At 37.6% G+C, this 18,855-nt stretch overlaps 1 protein-coding gene across 4 annotated transcripts in view; it reads right to left on the bottom strand.

Annotated features, from left to right (window-relative positions):
• lama5 (laminin, alpha 5) overlaps positions 1-18,855 on the bottom strand; it is a 219,849-nt gene that overhangs the window by 56,065 nt on the left and 144,929 nt on the right. For all 4 annotated transcript variants that reach the window (XM_061925868.1, XM_061925885.1, XM_061925877.1 and 1 more), the window contains exons 46-49: positions 11,992-12,092; positions 5,710-5,893; positions 5,486-5,626; positions 5,259-5,410 (exon numbers count right to left, since the gene is read on the bottom strand). In XM_061925868.1, the coding sequence (XP_061781852.1) occupies positions 5,259-5,410; positions 5,486-5,626; positions 5,710-5,893; positions 11,992-12,092 (578 nt within the window). The remainder of the gene's footprint in view (positions 1-5,258; positions 5,411-5,485; positions 5,627-5,709; positions 5,894-11,991; positions 12,093-18,855) is intronic.

Genomic DNA, 18,855 nt, shown 5'->3' with positions numbered 1-18,855 from the left:
TTGATGAAAGCGGATACAATTTCACCCTCACCTATGAACCCACGCCAGGAAACCAGCCAAAAAAGAACAGAAAACGAAACGACATCATCTGGTACAACCCCCCATACAGCAAAAACGTCTCAACGAACATTGGACACAAATTCCTCAATCTGATTGACAAACACTTTCCCAAAGACAACAACCTAAGAAAAGTATTCAACAAGAACATTAAATTGAGCTACAGCTGCATGAACAATATACGACAAATCATCTCAAACCACAACAAAACAATTGCAAATGAGCCGTCGACCCCCAGTCAGAGCGACTCCAAAACCAACAAAGCATGTAACTGTCGAAAGAAACCTGATTGCCCCCTCAACGGGGGGTGCTTACAAACATCAGTTGTCTACCAATCTAAGGTAATACGCAAGGACATTAACACATCCGACACATATGTAGGATTAACCGAGGGTGAATTCAAAACCAGATGGAACAATCACAAGGCTTCTTTCAGGAACAAAAACCTGCGAAATACCACAGAACTCAGCAAACACATTTGGGACCTCAAAGACAATAATGTTGAATATTCAATAACATGGCAAATTCTTGCATCCAGCACACCTTACAATAGTGGTAATAAAAGATGCAACCTATGCTTGAAAGAGAAGCTGTTTATTATTTACCGTCCAGACCTGTCATCCCTCAACAAGCGCAGCGAAATTGTAACAACATGCCGCCATAGACGGAAACACCTCCTAGGTAACACATGAGCCAATCACCACGCCCCTACGCCAGCCTGTACCCACCCACTCTGTGCCCTATATAAACCATGGTATGCAAATGCTCCCATTAAAATCTCCTGACGATTGAGGGTACCCCTCCTCATGAAACAGGCCTGTAGAGATGAAATAGTCTTGTGATTTTTTTCCCCACACATACATATATATATATATATATATATATATATATATACATTGATATATACAGTATATAATTTATATTTATTTATTTTGCCGCTTTTGTTTACATGTTAAAGGTGTTTTAATGAATATACATGCATGTTTAACACATATAGATTCCTTTCTTTCATGAAGACAAGAATATAAGTTGGTGTATTACCTGATTCTGATGACTTGCATTGATTGTAATCAGACAGTAGTGATGACAACGTCCACGTTTTCAAATGGAGGAGAAAAAAAGTTCCTCCTTTCTGTCTAATACCACATGAAAGTGGTTGGTTTTTGGCATCTTATTTATTCAGCTTCCATATTCGTTTTTATACACTTTACAAGAAATACATTGGCGGCAAACTCCGTAGCTTGCTAGCTTGTTTGCGCTGGCTTTCGGAGACTCTTATTTTGAAAGCGCAGGCGCGATGGAGCGGCACTTTTATTGTGAAGACAGGAACTGTGCAGTCAGTCTTTAGGCTTTTGACGGGATGTACGGTTGAAATAAAAAAGGGTCTTTTTTCCTTCACAGTTTTGATTGATTGATTGGAACTTTTATTAGTAGATTGCACAGTACAGTATATATTCCGTACAATTGACCACTAAATGGTAACACTCCAATAAGTTTTTCAACTTGTGTAAGTCAGGTCATGTGACCACCTGGCTCTGTTTGATTGGTCCAACGTCACCAGTGACTGCATCTGATTGGTGGAACGGAGTGAACGTCACCAGTGACTGCATTTGTTGAAACGCAGGCACTATGAAGGTCTGTCTGACAGACCAAAACAAACAAAACGTGCATTAACAGATCGATAAAAATTAGTAGCGAGTAGCGAGCTGAATGTAGATAAAAGTAGCGGAGTAAAAGTAGCGTTTCTTCTCTATAAATATACTCAAGTAAAAGTAAGAGTATGTTGCATTAAAACTACTCTTAGAATTACAATTTATCCCAAAAGTTACCCAAGTAGATGTAACGGAGTAAATGTAGCGCGTTACTACCCACCTCTGCATATAATATACATACAGCACTGCAAAAACTGCAATCTAAGTAAGATGAAATATGTCAAATAAGGGTGATATTTGCTTATTTTCTGTCAAATAAGATCATTCTTCTCACTAAGCAGATTTTATGTTAGAGTGTTTTACTTGTTTTAAGTGTTCTAAATGATCTCAGTAAGATATTACAGCTTGTTGCTGAGATGTGATGACCTATATTGAGTAAAACATGCTTGAAACTAGAATATCAAGTGTTGTGTCATCAACACTCACAAGTATAAAACTACTTTTTTAAAGTCATCATTTCTTATTTCAAGCATGAAAAAAAAATCATGACTTTGACACGATTGTGTCTCATAATTAAAACTTTGCTGTTTTATTTCCAATGAAACAATAGAAAACACGTACTCATATAGTAGTACAGTTGGCACAGTACAGTAAACTGACAGTTAATATTTAAACATTTAACATTTCAAACAATTTTGAACAGAAATAGTTCATGCACATTCAGATAAATTCCTCAAAATTACAATTAAAAACATTTTGTCCAGGGGCCGGGCTGTATATATGCGCACTAATTGACTGAAAGAGCACGCACTTGGCGCGATGATGTCATGTTATCCATGGAAAAATGCATTTTTAGACAATATGATTTGCCTGAGCGGCTAGGAGACCCCGAGAGTAACAAGCGCTTGCCTTGTTGTCTTTCCATTAAGAACAATAAACTAGTTTTTAGTATAAGTTTGCTGCTTTCAAGAAATGTAATATCATTATGTCAAGATAATGGCACTAGCATTTACTTCATTTAAGAATATTTTTCAACATATTGAGCAAAAAGGTCTCATATTTTTTTTTCTACCAAGAAAAGTGCACTTGTTATTAGTGACAATATACTTATTTTAAGCTATTTTTGGGTTCATTGAGGTTAGATAATTTGACTTGTTTTGGAAAGTCTTGACAAGCCAAATTTTCTTGTTCTATTGGCAGATCATTTTGTTTAGTTCAAGTAAAATACCCCTCATTTTTGTATTTTTTTCCCCTTGTTTTTGAACACTGACTTTTTGCAGTGTATCATGTGTGTTTTATTACTTGTGTTTTATCATGTGTGTTTTATTATTTGTGTTTTATCATGTGTGTTTTATTATTTGTGTTTTATCATGTGTGTTTTATTATTTGTGTTTTATCATGTGTGTTTTATTATTTGTGTTTTATTATTTGTGTTTTATCATGTGTGTTTTATTATTTGTGTTTTATCATGTGTTTTATTATTTGTGTTTTATCATGTGTGTTTTATTATTTGTGTTTTATCATGTGTGTTTTATTATTTGTGTTTTATTATGTGTTTTATCATGTGTGTTTTATTATTTGTGTTTTATCATGTTTTATTATTTGTGTTTTATCATGTGTGTTTTATTATTTGTGTTTTATCATGTGTGTTTTATTATTTGTGTTTTATCATGTGTGTTTTATTATTTGTGTTTTATTATTTGTGTTTTATCATGTGTGTTTTATTATTTGTGTTTTATCATGTGTTTTATTATTTGTGTTTTATCATGTGTGTTTTATTATTTGTGTTTTATCATGTGTGTTTTATTATTTGTGTTTTATTATGTGTTTTATCATGTGTGTTTTATTATTTGTGTTTTATCATGTTTTATTATTTGTGTTTTATCATGTGTGTTTTATTATTTGTGTTTTATCATGTGTGTTTTATTATTTGTGTTTTATCATGTGTGTTTTATTATTTGTGTTTTATCATGTGTGTTTTATTATTTGTGTTTTATCATGTGTTTTATTTGTGTTTTATTATGTGTGTTTTATTATTTGTGTTTTATCATGTGTTTTATTATTTGTGTTTTATCATGTGTGTTTTATTATTTGTGTTTTATTTGTGTTTTATCATGTGTGTTTTATTACTTGTGTTTTATCATGTGTGTTTTATTATTTGTGTTTTATCATGTGTTTTATTATTTGTGTTTTATCATGTGTGTTTTATTATTTGTGTTTTATCATGTGTGTTTTATTATTTGTGTTTTATCATGTGTTTTATTATTTGTGTTTTATCATGTGTGTTTTATTATTTGTGTTTTATTATTTGTGTTTTATCATGTGTGTTTTATTACTTGTGTTTTATCATGTGTTTTATTATTTGTTTTATCATGTGTGTTTTATTTGTGTTTTATTATTTGTGTTTTATCATGTGTGTTTTATTATGTGTTTTATCATGTGTGTTTTATTATTTGTGTTTTATCATGTGTGTTTTATTATTTGTGTTTTATCATGTGTGTTTTATTATTTGTGTTTTATCATGTGTATTTTATTATTTGTGTTTTATTATTTGTGTTTTATCATGTGTGTTTTATTATTTGTGTTTTATCATGTGTGTTTTATTATTTGTGTTTTATTATTTGTGTTTTATCATGTATTTTATTATTTGTGTTTTATCATGTGTGTTTTATCATGTGTGTTTTATTATTTGTGTTTTATCATGTGTTTTATTATTTGTGTTTTATTATTTGTGTTTTATTATTTGTGTTTTATGATTTGTGTTTTATGATTTGTGTTTTATCACGTGTACTTTATTATTTGTGTTTTATTATTTGTTTTATCATGTGTGTTTTATTATTTGTGTTTTATCATGTGTGTTTTATTATTTGTGTTTTATCATGTGTGTTTTATCATGTGTGTTTTATTATTTGTGTTTTATTATTTGTGTTTTATCATGTGTGTTTTATTATTTGTGTTTTATCATGTGTGTTTTATTATTTGTGTTTTATTATTTGTGTTTTATCATGTGTGTTTTATTATTTGTGTTTTATCATGTGTGTTTTATTATTTGTGTTTTATTATTTGTGTTTTATCATGTATTTTATTATTTGTGTTTTATCATGTGTGTTTTATCATGTGTGTTTTATTATTTGTGTTTTATCATGTGTTTTATTATTTGTGTTTTATTATTTGTGTTTTATGATTTGTGTTTTATGATTTGTGTTTTATCACGTGTGCTTTATTATTTGTGTTTTATTATTTGTTTTATCATGTGTGTTTTATTATTTGTGTTTTATCATGTGTGTTTTATTATTTGTGTTTTATCATGTGTGTTTTATCATGTGTGTGTTATTATTTGTGTTTTATCATGTGTGTTTATGTTTGATATGATGTCTTCTGTTTGGCTTGTGGGGACGCCACATCAGGATCATGTGACAGTGAGGGTCTCAGCAGGGGGGAGACCAGCTTGAGATGTCATCACCCGTGTGTGTGTGTGTGTGTGTGTGTGTGTGTGTGTGTGTGTGTGTGTGTGTGTGTGTGTGTGCGTGTGTGTGTGTGTAGACTCACGGCGAGGTCCTCCACAGAGGCGTTGAGCTTGCGTAGTTGAGTCCAGGCCATGGCGCTGGCGTTGAGGTTGTGCAGCTGAGCGGCGACGGCGTCAAAGTCCTGGTTCATCTTGTCTACATCCTCCAACAGGACCACCACGCAGCTGTCGCACGCTGCCATGGCAACACAGATGTCAGCTGCCACACTTCACTTTGTGTGTGTGTGTGTGTGTGTGTGTGTGTGTGTACTTTGGCAGTGTGTGTCCTGGCCGTGCGTGATGAGAACACTGTGCTGGTCCGAGCAGGCGTCACACTGTTTGCCCTCCATGCCGTGAGGACAGCGGCACTCTCCGGTCCGCGGGTCGCAGTGGCGCCCCCTGCAGTGGCACTCTGAGCACACAAAGCAAGTCTCGTGGTCATCACTCCATCCATCCAGTCACGTGACTTTTAGCAAGACGGCGGCCGTAGCTCACTCCTGCATCCCTCGGGGCCGTAGTTCCAGTATCCCGGGGCGCACTGGCGGCAGCTCGGTCCGTTGACGCCCGGCTGGCACGCGCACTGACCGCTCTGCGGGTCACATGGCTTCACCAGAGCCGCCGAGGCCTCGCAGTCGCACGGGCGACAGCCGGCGCAGGACTGGAAGCCGAAGGAGCCGCCCTAAGAGGCAGGAAGAAGACAAAATGAGTTTGAGAGCAGGCGTGTCCACTGAAAGATGATTTTGATAGTTTTCAATATATATTGTAACCCTTCGCTGCATGTTGGTGACTGTTAAAGGACCCGGGGACCCTAGAGCAGTGTTTTTCAACCTTTTTTGAGCCAAGGCTAGAGATGCGCGGATAGGCAATTTATTTCATCCGCAACCGCGTCAGAAAGTCGTCAACCATCCGCCATCCACCCGATGTAACGTTTGATCAGAACTGCACCCGCCCGCCATCCGCCCACACCCGCCCGAAGTTTTATTTACGGAGGCAATAATTGAGCATGGATTTCCAATCGCACTGGCTGATCACATGGGACAGTTAAATGTTTGTAATGCAACCTTTAAAAATCATTACGCGGTGATCGCGGTCCCAAAAATAAACTTTTCTTGCATGATAATGTCCAGAAAAATTCGCTTTATATTACTATAGAGTCCTTTTAACGAATGAGTTTGATGGTTTATCACAAACCTTAAATGAAAGAAGTCCTTTGTTCTCCTGCACCATGCATGCACTTTGGCCTTGCTTCGTGTTTGGTGCGCAATCCTGTCGGCTGTATTTCACAGCACGACATACTGTTAAAAGTGTTTATACTATTTATGCTTTCAAGTCCAAGTTGAAGAAATCTTGTTAAATGTTGACAGCATAACTACCAAAATACAGAAGTATGTCCTTAATATTTTTGCAGTGCTATTTCTGTTGAAAAGTTCAAATGATTACATTAGAGATGTGATGTGCCACTTTTCAAGTGTCTGATGGCTTCAATTCATTTTCATTCATTTTTCATATTTTGAATTCTTTTGAAAGGCTTACAAAAAAACGACATTTGAATTGTAATTCCATGCTATTGACAGGACTATTAATTTTAATGAAGTTAGCTTACCATGTTTACAGTATGATAATTGTGATAGAAATGTGAATTTTAGGCACAGAATATTTTTTACAATTGAACAAGGCAGTAGATTATACAAGCTTGGACAGAAAGTTAATAATGACACCAATTTTTTTTTTAATGGAATTGTTTAGTACTGTTTTACCATTTGTTTACTGTAAAAAGTGTTTATACTTTCAATGAACAAATGGAAGTCTTGTGAAAGGTTGACAGGATAACTGGCATTAACTGTCAAAATAATTTCAAACTATTGAAGTTAGCTTACAGAATAAACATGTCAATCAACCCATATGATTTTTGCTGTAATATTTTTGTTTTGAAAAGTCACTGTGACTGATAGAAAAGTGATGGTTTTAGCAACATTTTAACCTGTCTGAATGCTAATAATCATTTTGCGTCGGGGGGCGAAGCCCTGAACCCTCCACCAGGACTTTGTCCTGGACCTACCGGGGCCTGCGGCCCTTGGACCCTGGCTACTAGGTTTTTCTGATTTCAAAAGTTGGCAGGTATGGTGAGGTTATAAAGCTTTTGCCTGTTAAAGAAAGGAGACTGATCCAATGCAGTACAGACTTTCGTGTGCCACACTGTCACGACCCAGACGCACACCAGTGCGCAATCATATGGGAGCCGCGCTGAGCGCACCTCCAAGCGCGTCTCGCTGCCGGCGACGGCCAGGTATGGGCCCACGCTCCAGCGCCATCCATTTTCAGGGCTAGTTGATTCGGCAGGTGGGTTGTTACACACTCCTTAGCGGGTTCCGACTTCCATGGCCACCGTCCTGCTCTCTATATCAACCAGGGTGAGCCCCACCCCTTTCGTGAGCGCACTGCGCGGGAAGTGACCCCTGTTACGCGCCCCCGGCAACAGGGGTGGCGGGCAGGTAAGCTGCGCGGGCGGAGCGCGCGGAGTGACCCATGTTACGAGCCCCCGGCCACGGGGGTGGCGGGCAGGTAAGCTGCTTACCTGCTGCGCGTGACGCCGGCTGCGGCGAAGGCGGACGAGGCGGGGTGTCGGTGCGGTGGGCGCGGTGGTGACCCTGGACGTGCGTCGGGCCCTTACTCGCGGATCGCCTCAGCTACGGCTCCCGGTGGGGCCCTCTCGGGGGAAGGGGCCTCGGTCCCGGACCCCGGCGAGGCGTCCCTTCTCCGCTCCGTAAAAGTGTCCATCTCTTTTCTTTTTCTTCTTCTGTTGTGGCATATGCTGCAGGTGCCTGCTCGTTTTTCGTATGTGGGTAACAACATTTAACTATGTATATATATTTACCAATTGGTTTAACTGCCACCCGCAAAAAAAAAAAAAAAAAAAAAAAAAAAAAAAAAAAAAAACAATCTAATTAATCCGCCCGACCCGCCCCGCGCGCGGATAAAATCTTTTTTTTTTAAATTTCATCCGCCCGATCCGCGGATAATCCGCGGACTCCGCGGTTGTGCCCGCAAACCGCGCATCTCTAGCCAAAGCACATTTTTTCCATTGAAAAAATGCGGAGGCACACCACCAGCAGAAATAATTAAAAACTGAAACTCAGCAGCCGATATTGACAATAATAAGTCGTTGTCGCAATTGTTGGATATGACTTTAAAGCATAACCAAGCGTGCATCACTATAGCTCTTGTCTCAAAGTAGGTGTACTGTCACCACCTGTCACATCACACCCTGACTTAGTTGGACTTTTTTCCTGTTTTCCTGTGTGTAGTGTTTTACTTCTTGTCTTGTGCTCCTATTTTGGTGGCTTTTTCTCTTTTTTTTGGTATTTTCCTGTAGCAGTTTCATGTCTTCCTTGACCGCTATTCCCCACACCTACTTTGTTTTAGCAATCAAGAATATTTCAGTTTTTTTTTATCCTTCTTTGTGGGGACATTGTTGATTGTCGTGTCATGTTCGGATGTACTTTGTGGACACCGTCTTTGCTCCACAGTAAGTCTTTGCTGTCGTCCAGCATTCTGTTTTTGTTTACTTTGTAGCCACTTCAGTTGTAGTTTCGTTCTGCATAGCCTTCCCTAAGCTTTAATGCCTTTTCTTAGGGGCACTCACCTTTTGTTTATTTTTGGTTTAAGCATTAGACACCTTTTTTTACCTGCACACTGCCTCCCGCCGTTTCCGACATCTACGATGCAATTAGCTACCTGCTGCCACCTACTGATGTGGAAGAGTATAACGTGGTAAGTCTGCTGATCTCCAGACAGCACAGACACTCAACAACAACACATTATTTGCGGATTACTGGTTTGTAAAAAATGTTTTTAACCCAAATAGGTGAAATTAGATCATCTCCCACGGCACACCAGATTGTATCTCACGGCACACTAGTGTGCCGCGGCACAGTGGTTGAAAAACACTGCCCTAGAGGGTCTCACTTGTCATGGATTTTTTTTTTTTTTTTACTTTTTAAATTTAAATGTACAGATCAACTTCAGAAATATCCCTTGCCATAAAGAAATGTTTTATGCCTTTTATTTGCGAATAATATTTTATGTCTTGTATTGCGAAGAAAACGCAGGTTTTTATGTCAAAAAACACAAAATATGCAATATTTGCATTAACATTAATATATGCAATATTTGCATTAATGCATAAGGACTCCCAAAGGGAGTCCTTATGCAATGGGACATAAGGACTTATTGAATTTGTAAGGTTTTATTATTATTATTCTTCCGCAACTTTGCGCTGTAATTTGACCCCCTTAGCATGCTTCAAAACTCACCAAATTTTACACACACAAAATATACGGCAAAACTTTTTATCAAAAAACCAAACCCCAAAACTCAAAATTGCGCTCTAGCGCCCCCTAGAAAGAAAACTGCTTATAACTCCCAGTACGAATGTTGTAGAGACATGAAACAAAAACCTCTATGTAGGTCTCACTTAGACTTAAATTTAATTAATTTATTTCCTCGGCCAAAAATCTACAGGAAGTTTGCTATTCCCCCTTCAACACTAAATTTGAGTAAAAACAGTAACTTTTGCCTCTTTGAGCTGTAATTTGACCCCCTTAACATGCTTCAAAACTCACCAAATTTTACACACACATCAGTAATATACGGCAAAACTTTTTATCAAAAAACCAAACCCCAAAACTCAAAATTGCGCTCTAGCGCCCCCTAGAAAGAAAACTGCTTATAACTCCCAGTACGAATGTTGTAGAGACATGAAACAAAAACCTCTATGTAGGTCTCACTTAGACTTAAATTTAATTAATTTATTTCCTCGGCCAAAAATCTACAGGAAGTTTGCTATTCCCCCTTCAACACTAAATTTGAGTAAAAACAGTAACTTTTGCCTCTTTGAGCTGTAATTTGACCCCCTTAACACGCTTCAAAACTCACCAAACTGAACACACACATCAGGACTGGCAAAAATTGCGATCTAATAAAAAAAACCTAACCCCAAATTTAAAAATTGCGCTCTAGAGCAATTTTTTAATAAAACGGAGAAAAAACTGCTCCTTGGAAGAAAACAATTACAAAACTGCCTGTAACTCCCACTGGGAAGGTCGGAGAGACATGAAACAAAAACCTCTCCGTAGGTCTGACTTAGACCTACATTTCATAAATTGACAACCCCCAGCAAAAATCTACAGGAAGTTTGCTATTCCCCCTTCAACACAAAATTTGAGTAAAAACAGTAACTTTTGCCTCTTTGAGCTGTAATTTGACCCCCTTAACACGCTTCAAAACTCACCAAACTGAACGCACACATCAGGACTGGCAAACATTGCGATCTAATAAAAAAAACTAACCCCAAATTTAAAAATTGCGCTCTAGAGCAATTTTTTAATAAAACGGAGAAAAAAACTGCTCCTCGGAAGAAAAAAAATTACAAAAACCTCTCCGTATGTCTGACTTAGACCTACATTTCATAAATTGACAACCCCCAGCAAAAATCTACAGGAAGTTTGCTATTCCCCCTTCAACACAACATTTTTGTAAAAACCGGTCACCTTTCTTCAAACATTATCTCCTCTGAGCGTGTTTGTCGTTTCGGCTTCAAACTAACACAGGAGAGAGAGATGGAACCCTTTTGATTAAAAGTTATCGAAAGAGTTTTAATACCGGCTCCGGTTTTGATTTTATGACCCTTCAAAGAGCCGCTGCTGTTTTTTCAAGAAGGCTGCTTAAAAGCAGGAAGCACCAGCGTGCCCACACAATGCAGACAAGGTAGGTACACTAAACAAAAGTACTCGGACAATTCGGACTACAAGTAGACAAAAGTATTGGGACACTTATGACGAAAACTGAACAAAAGTATTGGGACACTTACACTGGAAAAAAAATATTGGGACACTTACGAATACCACTGAACAAAAGTATTGCGACACTTAGGACGAAAACTGGACAAAAGTATGGGGACACTTACACTGGACAAAAGTATTGGGACACTTATGGCAACTACTTGACAAAAGTATTGGGACACTTAGGACTAAAACTGGACAAAAGTATTGGGACACTTAGGACTACCACTGGCCAAAAGTATTGGGACACTTAAGACTACAACTTGACAAAAGTATTGGGACACTTGGGACTAAAACTTGACAAAAGTATTGGGACACTTACGAATACCACTGAACAAAAGTATTGCGACACTTAGGACGAAAACTGGACAAAAGTATGGGGACACTTACACTGGACAAAAGTATTGGGACACTTATGGCAACTACTTGACAAAAGTATTGGGACACTTAGGACTAAAACTGGACAAAAGTATTGGGACACTTAGGACTACCACTGGACAAAAGTATTGGGACACCTACACTGGCCAAAAGTATTGGGACACCTACACTGGCCAAAAGTATTGGGACACTTAAGACTACAACTTGACAAAAGTATTGGGACACTTGGGACTAAAACTTGACAAAAGTATTGGGACACTTAGGACTAGCACCTGCCAAATACGCGGGCCCGACCAACGCTGCTTGCAGCTTTAATATTTGGGTAGTATTTTTAAAATGTTTAAAAAATAAGCTGCGTGCCGCATTTTGAACACCACTGTTCTTGAGTTTTCTCATACAAATGCGTGAGGTCAACACTTCAGGGGCGTACAATGACAAATCCAAGGATTCGGCGACCTATTTTTGATACTTTGTTCTTGCGTAAACATGCTGAAAGCGGCTGATCTAGCCGCTGTTGGACGTGTGAAGTAGTTTTTGGTGACGTCAGCATCTCTCTCACCTGGCAGCGGTCACAGAGAAGTCCCGTCACTCCAGCTTTGCAGCGGCACTGTCCCGTGTGCGGGTCACATGACTCCGTGCCGCACTGTGAGCAGCGACATTCTGCAGCAGCAAAAACAAAACAAAACATGTCTTAGTGTCCTGACACTATCGCCTAAAGCAGGGGTCAGCAACCCAAAATGTTAAAAGAGCCATATTCCACCAAAAATACCAAAAATTAAAAGCCTTATATAAGTCTTATAATGAAAGCAACACACTGTTTAAGTGTTTATATTAGCTATTAACAGAGGTGTGGACTCGAGTCACATGACTTGGACTCGAGTCAGACTCGAGTCATGAATTTGATGACTTTAGACTCGACTTGACAAAATGTAAAAAGACTTGCAACTCGACTTAGACTTTAACATCAATGACTTGTGACTTCACTTGGACTTGAGCCTTTTGAATTGACATGACTTGACATGACTTGCTACTTTCCCCAAAACCCAAAGATGAAAAAGTTATTCGGGAGCGCTCCGTATTTTTCATTGTGTACTTGTCTATCAGCGTTGCGTGTGTCAGCTGGTGTGCTCTCAGTACAACAGCCAATCAAATTACATCTACTTTGTTTTCATCACACAGCATTCATCCAATCAAATTGCAGGACAACCAACGAAGAAGACATGTCCAAACCACACGCCAGTGAACAAAAAATGATACCTAAAATAATTTTGTTTGGGTATAAAAATTACGAGGTGGTCAACACAAAACGGTTTGCAGTATGCAACACATGCGGTTCCAAAATGACTGATGGAGAGGCAACAACTTCCAACTTCGTCCGGCATTTGAAGTTGCACAAAGAAGGGTAAGTTTTGAATGTAAGATAACGTTTATTGGCTAAGTAACGTGACTTTTATTTGCTGTGTAGTTAAATCAGTGAGGCTGTAAACTCACTGCTAACGTTATAACGTTATTGCAAACACGGGAATCTGTTGCAGTTCACTACCTTATTCATACTTTTTGTTCAGTGATTTTTTTCAAGCAGGGTTACGTTAGTCAATATATCACACGTAACGTTAGACGGCGGTCAGCAGCACCGCGTATTTTAGCCACCTAAAAAAAGACAAAAATAGTCAAATAAAGGTCAGTTAAAATGTATACTATATTATGAATAAGTGTACCGTTTTAGCTAGCTTTCTGACATACTGTTGGTTGTTTACCTCAGTGGTCCCCAACCACCGGGCCGCGGCCCGGTACTGGTCCGTGGATCGATTGGTATCGGGCCGCACAAGAAATTATTTTTTATTTTTATTTTTTAAATTAAATCAACATAAAAAACACAAGATACACTTACAAGTAGTGCACCAACCCAAAAAACCTCTCTCCCCCCTTTTGTTCTGGGCATTGAACATGAAGACTCTTCCTTCACTGTTCCAAGTGGCCATGAGAGTCTTGGCAGTGCCTGCCTCCAGTGCTCCAGTGGAGCGAGTTTTCAGCCATGGTGGCATCATACTACGCCCCCATCGTGCACAAATGACTGACAGACTCTTGGCTAATTTGGTCTTTTGCAAATGCAATGCAGCATAGGGCCCTGACATATAAAAAGTACAACTTTTTTGTTATGTTCACGTATATGTCATGTTTTTTCAATGTTAACACTTTTGTACAAATAAGTACATTTGCACTTTATTTTTCAATGTGTTTGTTCTGTAAAGGAATGAGTTCATGTTTAAAATGACTGGTTAATAGTGCTATTATAAAGTGCAATGTCAGCACAATTTTCTTTCCTGCAATTTAAAATGCACTTGTTTTAATAAATAAATACAGCGTTTGAAAAGCATACACAATCTGTGTTAATATATTAGTCTGTGGTTAAAAGGACTTGAAAGGACTCGAAACTCAAAATGCAGGACTTAGGACTTGACTTGAGACTTTCCAGTCTTGACTTTGGACTTGACTCGGGGCTTGCCTGTCTTGACTCGGGACTTGACTCGGACTTGAGGGCAAAGACTTGAGACTTACTTGTGACTTGCAAAACAATGACTTGGTCCCACCTCTGGCTATTAACTATCAAAATGACTGTTTCGCAGGCTGACGCAAATCTTTGTTGATAGAAATGTTGAAATGTAATATTTATTCTACCAGTTTTTGTAACATTGGAAAACATTAATAAAACGGAGGCTTCTCAGAGGGTGAGATAACTCCTGGAAATGACTGGCTTAGATGTGTGTGTCTTCTTCTAATAGATTTATTACAATCTTTGCAAGCTGGGTAACGTTTGCTGTGGTCTGGAACAACATGGCGCACTAACAACTATCAGACATGTAGCCATTATTACATACAGATAATGTGTCATGAGCAGTGTTGGGACTAACGCGTTACAAAGTAACGCCGTTAGTTTCGGCGGTAACTAGTAATCTAACGCGTTATTTTTTTATATTCAGTAACTCAGTTACCGTTACTACATGATGCGTTACTGCGTTATTTTACGTTACTTTTTATGTAGTATAAAGTGTGTTTTATCGGAGCGCTGCTGTGTCATCGTTCTGATTCTTCTTGTGTCACAAGCCGGAGAAGAGAGACGTGCGCTCTGTCTGTGAGTGTAGGGAGGGAGGAGAGGGGGGCGTGTCTGATCATGGCGGAGCCAGAAGTCGAGTTTGCTAACATGGAGATATTTTCACTACTTTTCTTTTGTCGAGCACAAAGAAAATAACATTTTAGTTAAATGTAAATTGTGCTTTGGATCAAAGATGCCATCTACTGCCCAAAACAGCAATTCAAATCTGCTGAAACAAGCTACATAAGCAACATGCTTCGACGAAGCTAGTAAAGGGAGACAGAGACTCTGATGCCACTTCACCTCCACCATTTAAGGATTAACTTTGCCTCTTCTCATCATTCACCGCTGAAGGTACACACACTCTGTCAATCAATGTTCCCTCTAATTGTTCATGTGTGTGAGCAAACGCAAAAAGTCCCTGAGCATTGAGTGGAGCCCATGTGAGCAACATCAGATGTGCACACTGTGGCTACACCAGCAGCACACCTGTCCCTGTACACCCTGGACAAGTCCCCCCCTCATCACAGGGCCAACACAGATACACAGACAACATTCTCTTATTATTATAATCAAATGACAGCAGTCATTTCCATTTCTAACATAAGTGTTTAGGCCCACTTACAATGACAATAACAACAAATATTGTTTTTCATGAACTGTGTACTTGTATTGTTTGTCTGGGTGGAGGTCCTGCTTTGGAAATAGTTTGTACCCCTTTCATTTAGTTCCCATTAAAACATTCACATGTTGCACAATGAGATGTAAGCAGGGGATCATGTGTACATTCCTGCAGCTTCCTGTTTGTAAAAAATATATTTTTATTAGTATTTATTTAATATACTAACAGCATTTAATAATTAATATTTATAAATTAAGATTCCTAATAAATGACACTAGAATAATCACACATTTGATTGGTAAATCATAGTGTAACGACCTGGAATGACACTTTATGTGTGGTGTTGGAGTTGTCTGACTTTTTGTGTGGCTGTAAACGCATCACTGGCTAAGTGCCATATGTGCAAGTGTTGGCGCAAGTGAGAAAGAGCAAGCGGCTGCTGTTGATACAACAAAGTAGCTTTTGGTCTGGTTTGTACTGCAGAAAATGACCACTTTTGCTAGATATCATTTTTTTTACTAATGTTTTGGTGATGTGTTTATGGCCGACAATAAAGAGTTTTGCTCAGTAAAGAAAATGCCTGGTTAGGCTTTGTGTATGTAGTGTGTGCCTTTCTTGGTTTACATCTATGCTGTTTGTTACTTATGTACGTTATGTTGCAGCTATTTAAAATAGTTTTGTCAATTTGTTCTGGCCAGAAACAAATTGGCCTTTGAAACATATCTTTGTCTTTGTGTGTTGTATGTAGAGCACATTGCTTAGCAGAGTTGAGTGATGCAAATGCATGTCAAGTTGATCAACACATTGTATTATTCTCCAGTGCAATAACAGTACTGAAATGAAGGCTAAATGGGCATTAATGGGAGCTTTAAAAAAAAAAGAAGAAAAAAAGAAGTAACTAAATAGTTACTTTTCACAGTAACGCATTACTTTTTGGTGTAAGTAACTGAGTTAGTAACTGAGTTACTTTTGAAATGAAGTAACTAGTAACTGTAACTAGTTACTGCTCTGCAGTAACTAACCCAGCGTTTCTCAAAGTGTGGGGCGCGCCCCACTGGTGGGGAATAGAGACATGACAGGTGGGGCGCGAGGAACGGGAGGAAATTTCACTTTAAAAATTTTTTTAAATTATTATATTTTTAGATTATTTTTTTTACTATGCTTTCATTTTCTATACACACTGTAAATCACTTTGTGATTCTGTCTGTGAAATCCGCTATATAAATAAATGGAAATTACCGGTACTTATTTTTACTGTAGGCTTTATATTTCTCGGTAGGAGCGAAAGTTTGACAGACATAGCAACAGTAACTAATGGGGGCGGGGCTAAGCGGAACAAAATTTCGAGCGGATGGGTAGCAGGCTAATGTGTGGATCACAATTACACAAATATATACATTTGTGACTCGCACCTCAAAGGTCGTCGAGCAAGAGCCAGAGCCTGCAGAGAAACAAAAATCTGACGGGCACACACTGTGTCATTCACCGGGAAGCACTCGCGTCAAGGCAGCTCAGCCCCGAACTCAATGAGGTTTTAACAGATGTTGTGAGCGCGGTAAATTTGATCAAAACACGACCACTGAAAGCGCGACTGTTCTCTGCACTGTGTGAGGAAATGGGAGCTGGTCATACAGCCGTGCTGTTTCACAGTGAAGCAAGGTGGCTCTCCTGGGGGAAAGTGCTGTCACTTGCCCTGTCTTGCCTTTTTTGTTGTTGCAAAGATTGCAAAGTGGCACTTTTATTGTATTTATTATTGAACTTGATGCAAGTTATTTGATTTATTATTGAACTTGATGCAAGTTATAACACTTTTTTTTATTTATTATTGAACTTGATGCAAGTTATAACACTTTTGTTTTATTTATTATTGAACTTGATGCAAGTTATAACACTTTTTTTGATTTATTATTGAACTTGATGCAAGTTATAACACTTTTTTTGATTTATTATTGAACTTGATGCAAGTTATTGGATTTATTATTGAACTTGATGCAAGTTATAACACTTTTATTTGATTAATTATTGAACTTGATGCAAGTTATAACACTTTTTTTTTTTATTGAACTTGATGCAAGTTATAACACTTTTGTTTTATTTATTATTGAACTTGATGCAAGTTATAACACTTTTTTGGATTTATTATTGAACTTGATGCAAGTTATTTGATTTATTATTGAAATTGATGCAAGTTATAACACTTTTTTTGATTTATTATTGAACATGATGCAAGTTATAACACTTTTTGATTTATTATTGAACTTGATGCAAGTTATAACACTTTTATTTGATTTATTATTGAACTTGATGCAAGTTATAACACTTTTTTTTTAATTATTGAACTTGATGCAAGTTATAACACTTTTGTTTTATTTATTATTGAACTTGATGCAAGTTATAACACTTTTTTGGATTTATTATTGAACTTGATGCAAGTTATTTGATTTATTATTGAACTTGGTGCAAGTTATAACACTTTTTTTGATTTATTATTGAACATGATGCAAGTTATAACACTTTTTGATTTATTATTGAACTTGATGCAAGTTATAACACTTTTTTTGATTTATTATTGAACTTGATGCAAGTTATAACACTTTTATTTGATTTATTATTGAACTTGATGCAAGTTATAACACTTTTTTGATTTATTATTGAACGTGATGCAAGTTATAACACTTTTTATTTATTATTGAACTTGATGCAAGTTATAACAGTTTTTTTTTTTTTATTATTGAACGTGATGCAAGTTATAACACTTTTTTTGATTTATTATTGAACTTGATGCAAGTTATAACACTTTTGTTTTATTTATTATTGAACTTGATGGAAGTTATTTTATTTATTATTGAACTTGATGCAAGTTATACCACAGCTGCACAGTTATTTTATTTATTATTGAACTTGATGTTATTTTATGTTATTGAGTTTGAATGTATACAACTTGATGTTCAATAAATTTGAAAATGTTAAAGCTTGGCATTAGCGCTCTGTTGGGGCGATGGGGGCAGGTGGGGCTTGAAAACTCCCCCTTGTCCAAAGTGGGGGATGACAAAAAAAGTTTGAGAACCACTGAACTAACCCAACACTGGTCATGAGACATGCAAATATAAACTAAATACACAGAGGACATAAGTAATGGAGATTAAATGAACCAAATATAGCTACAAACGAGACATAATGATGCAATATGTACATACAGCTAGCCTAAATAGCATGTTAGCATCGATTAGCTTGCAGTCACGCAGTGACCAAATATGCCTGATTAGCTCTCCACACAAGTCAATAACATCAACAAAGCTCACCTTTGTGCATTCACGCACATCGTGAAAGGTTTGGTGGACAAAATGAGACAAAGAAGGAGTGGCATAAAACACGTCTTTCTGTGTCAGAGTCGGAGAAAGTTAAACATGTAAACAAACTGCGGTGCGTTCAAGGACCGCCGAAATTAGTAGGACAAAACAGCGCTCGCCAAATCCTCTTATCAGTGGAGCGTGTTTAATGTAAACAGTGGGATTTATAACAATTAGTGTCATGTTTGCTCTCTAACTGAAACAATATTAAAACAAAAATTTGATTTTTTTTTCTACCATCTTTTCCATTTTCATACATTTTTGAAAAAGCTCCAGGGAGCCACCAGAGCGGCGCTAAAGTCTATATTGTAGCCTGTTGCCATGACAACACATATTAGGGCTGGGAATCTTTGGGCA

The sequence above is a fragment of the Nerophis lumbriciformis genome, linkage group LG01 (assembly GCF_033978685.3).
Source record: "Nerophis lumbriciformis linkage group LG01, RoL_Nlum_v2.1, whole genome shotgun sequence".
Lineage (NCBI taxonomy): Eukaryota > Metazoa > Chordata > Actinopteri > Syngnathiformes > Syngnathidae > Nerophis > Nerophis lumbriciformis.
Note: the sequence above shows the minus strand (reverse complement) of the source record. Positions and strands in the feature narration are given on the sequence as shown.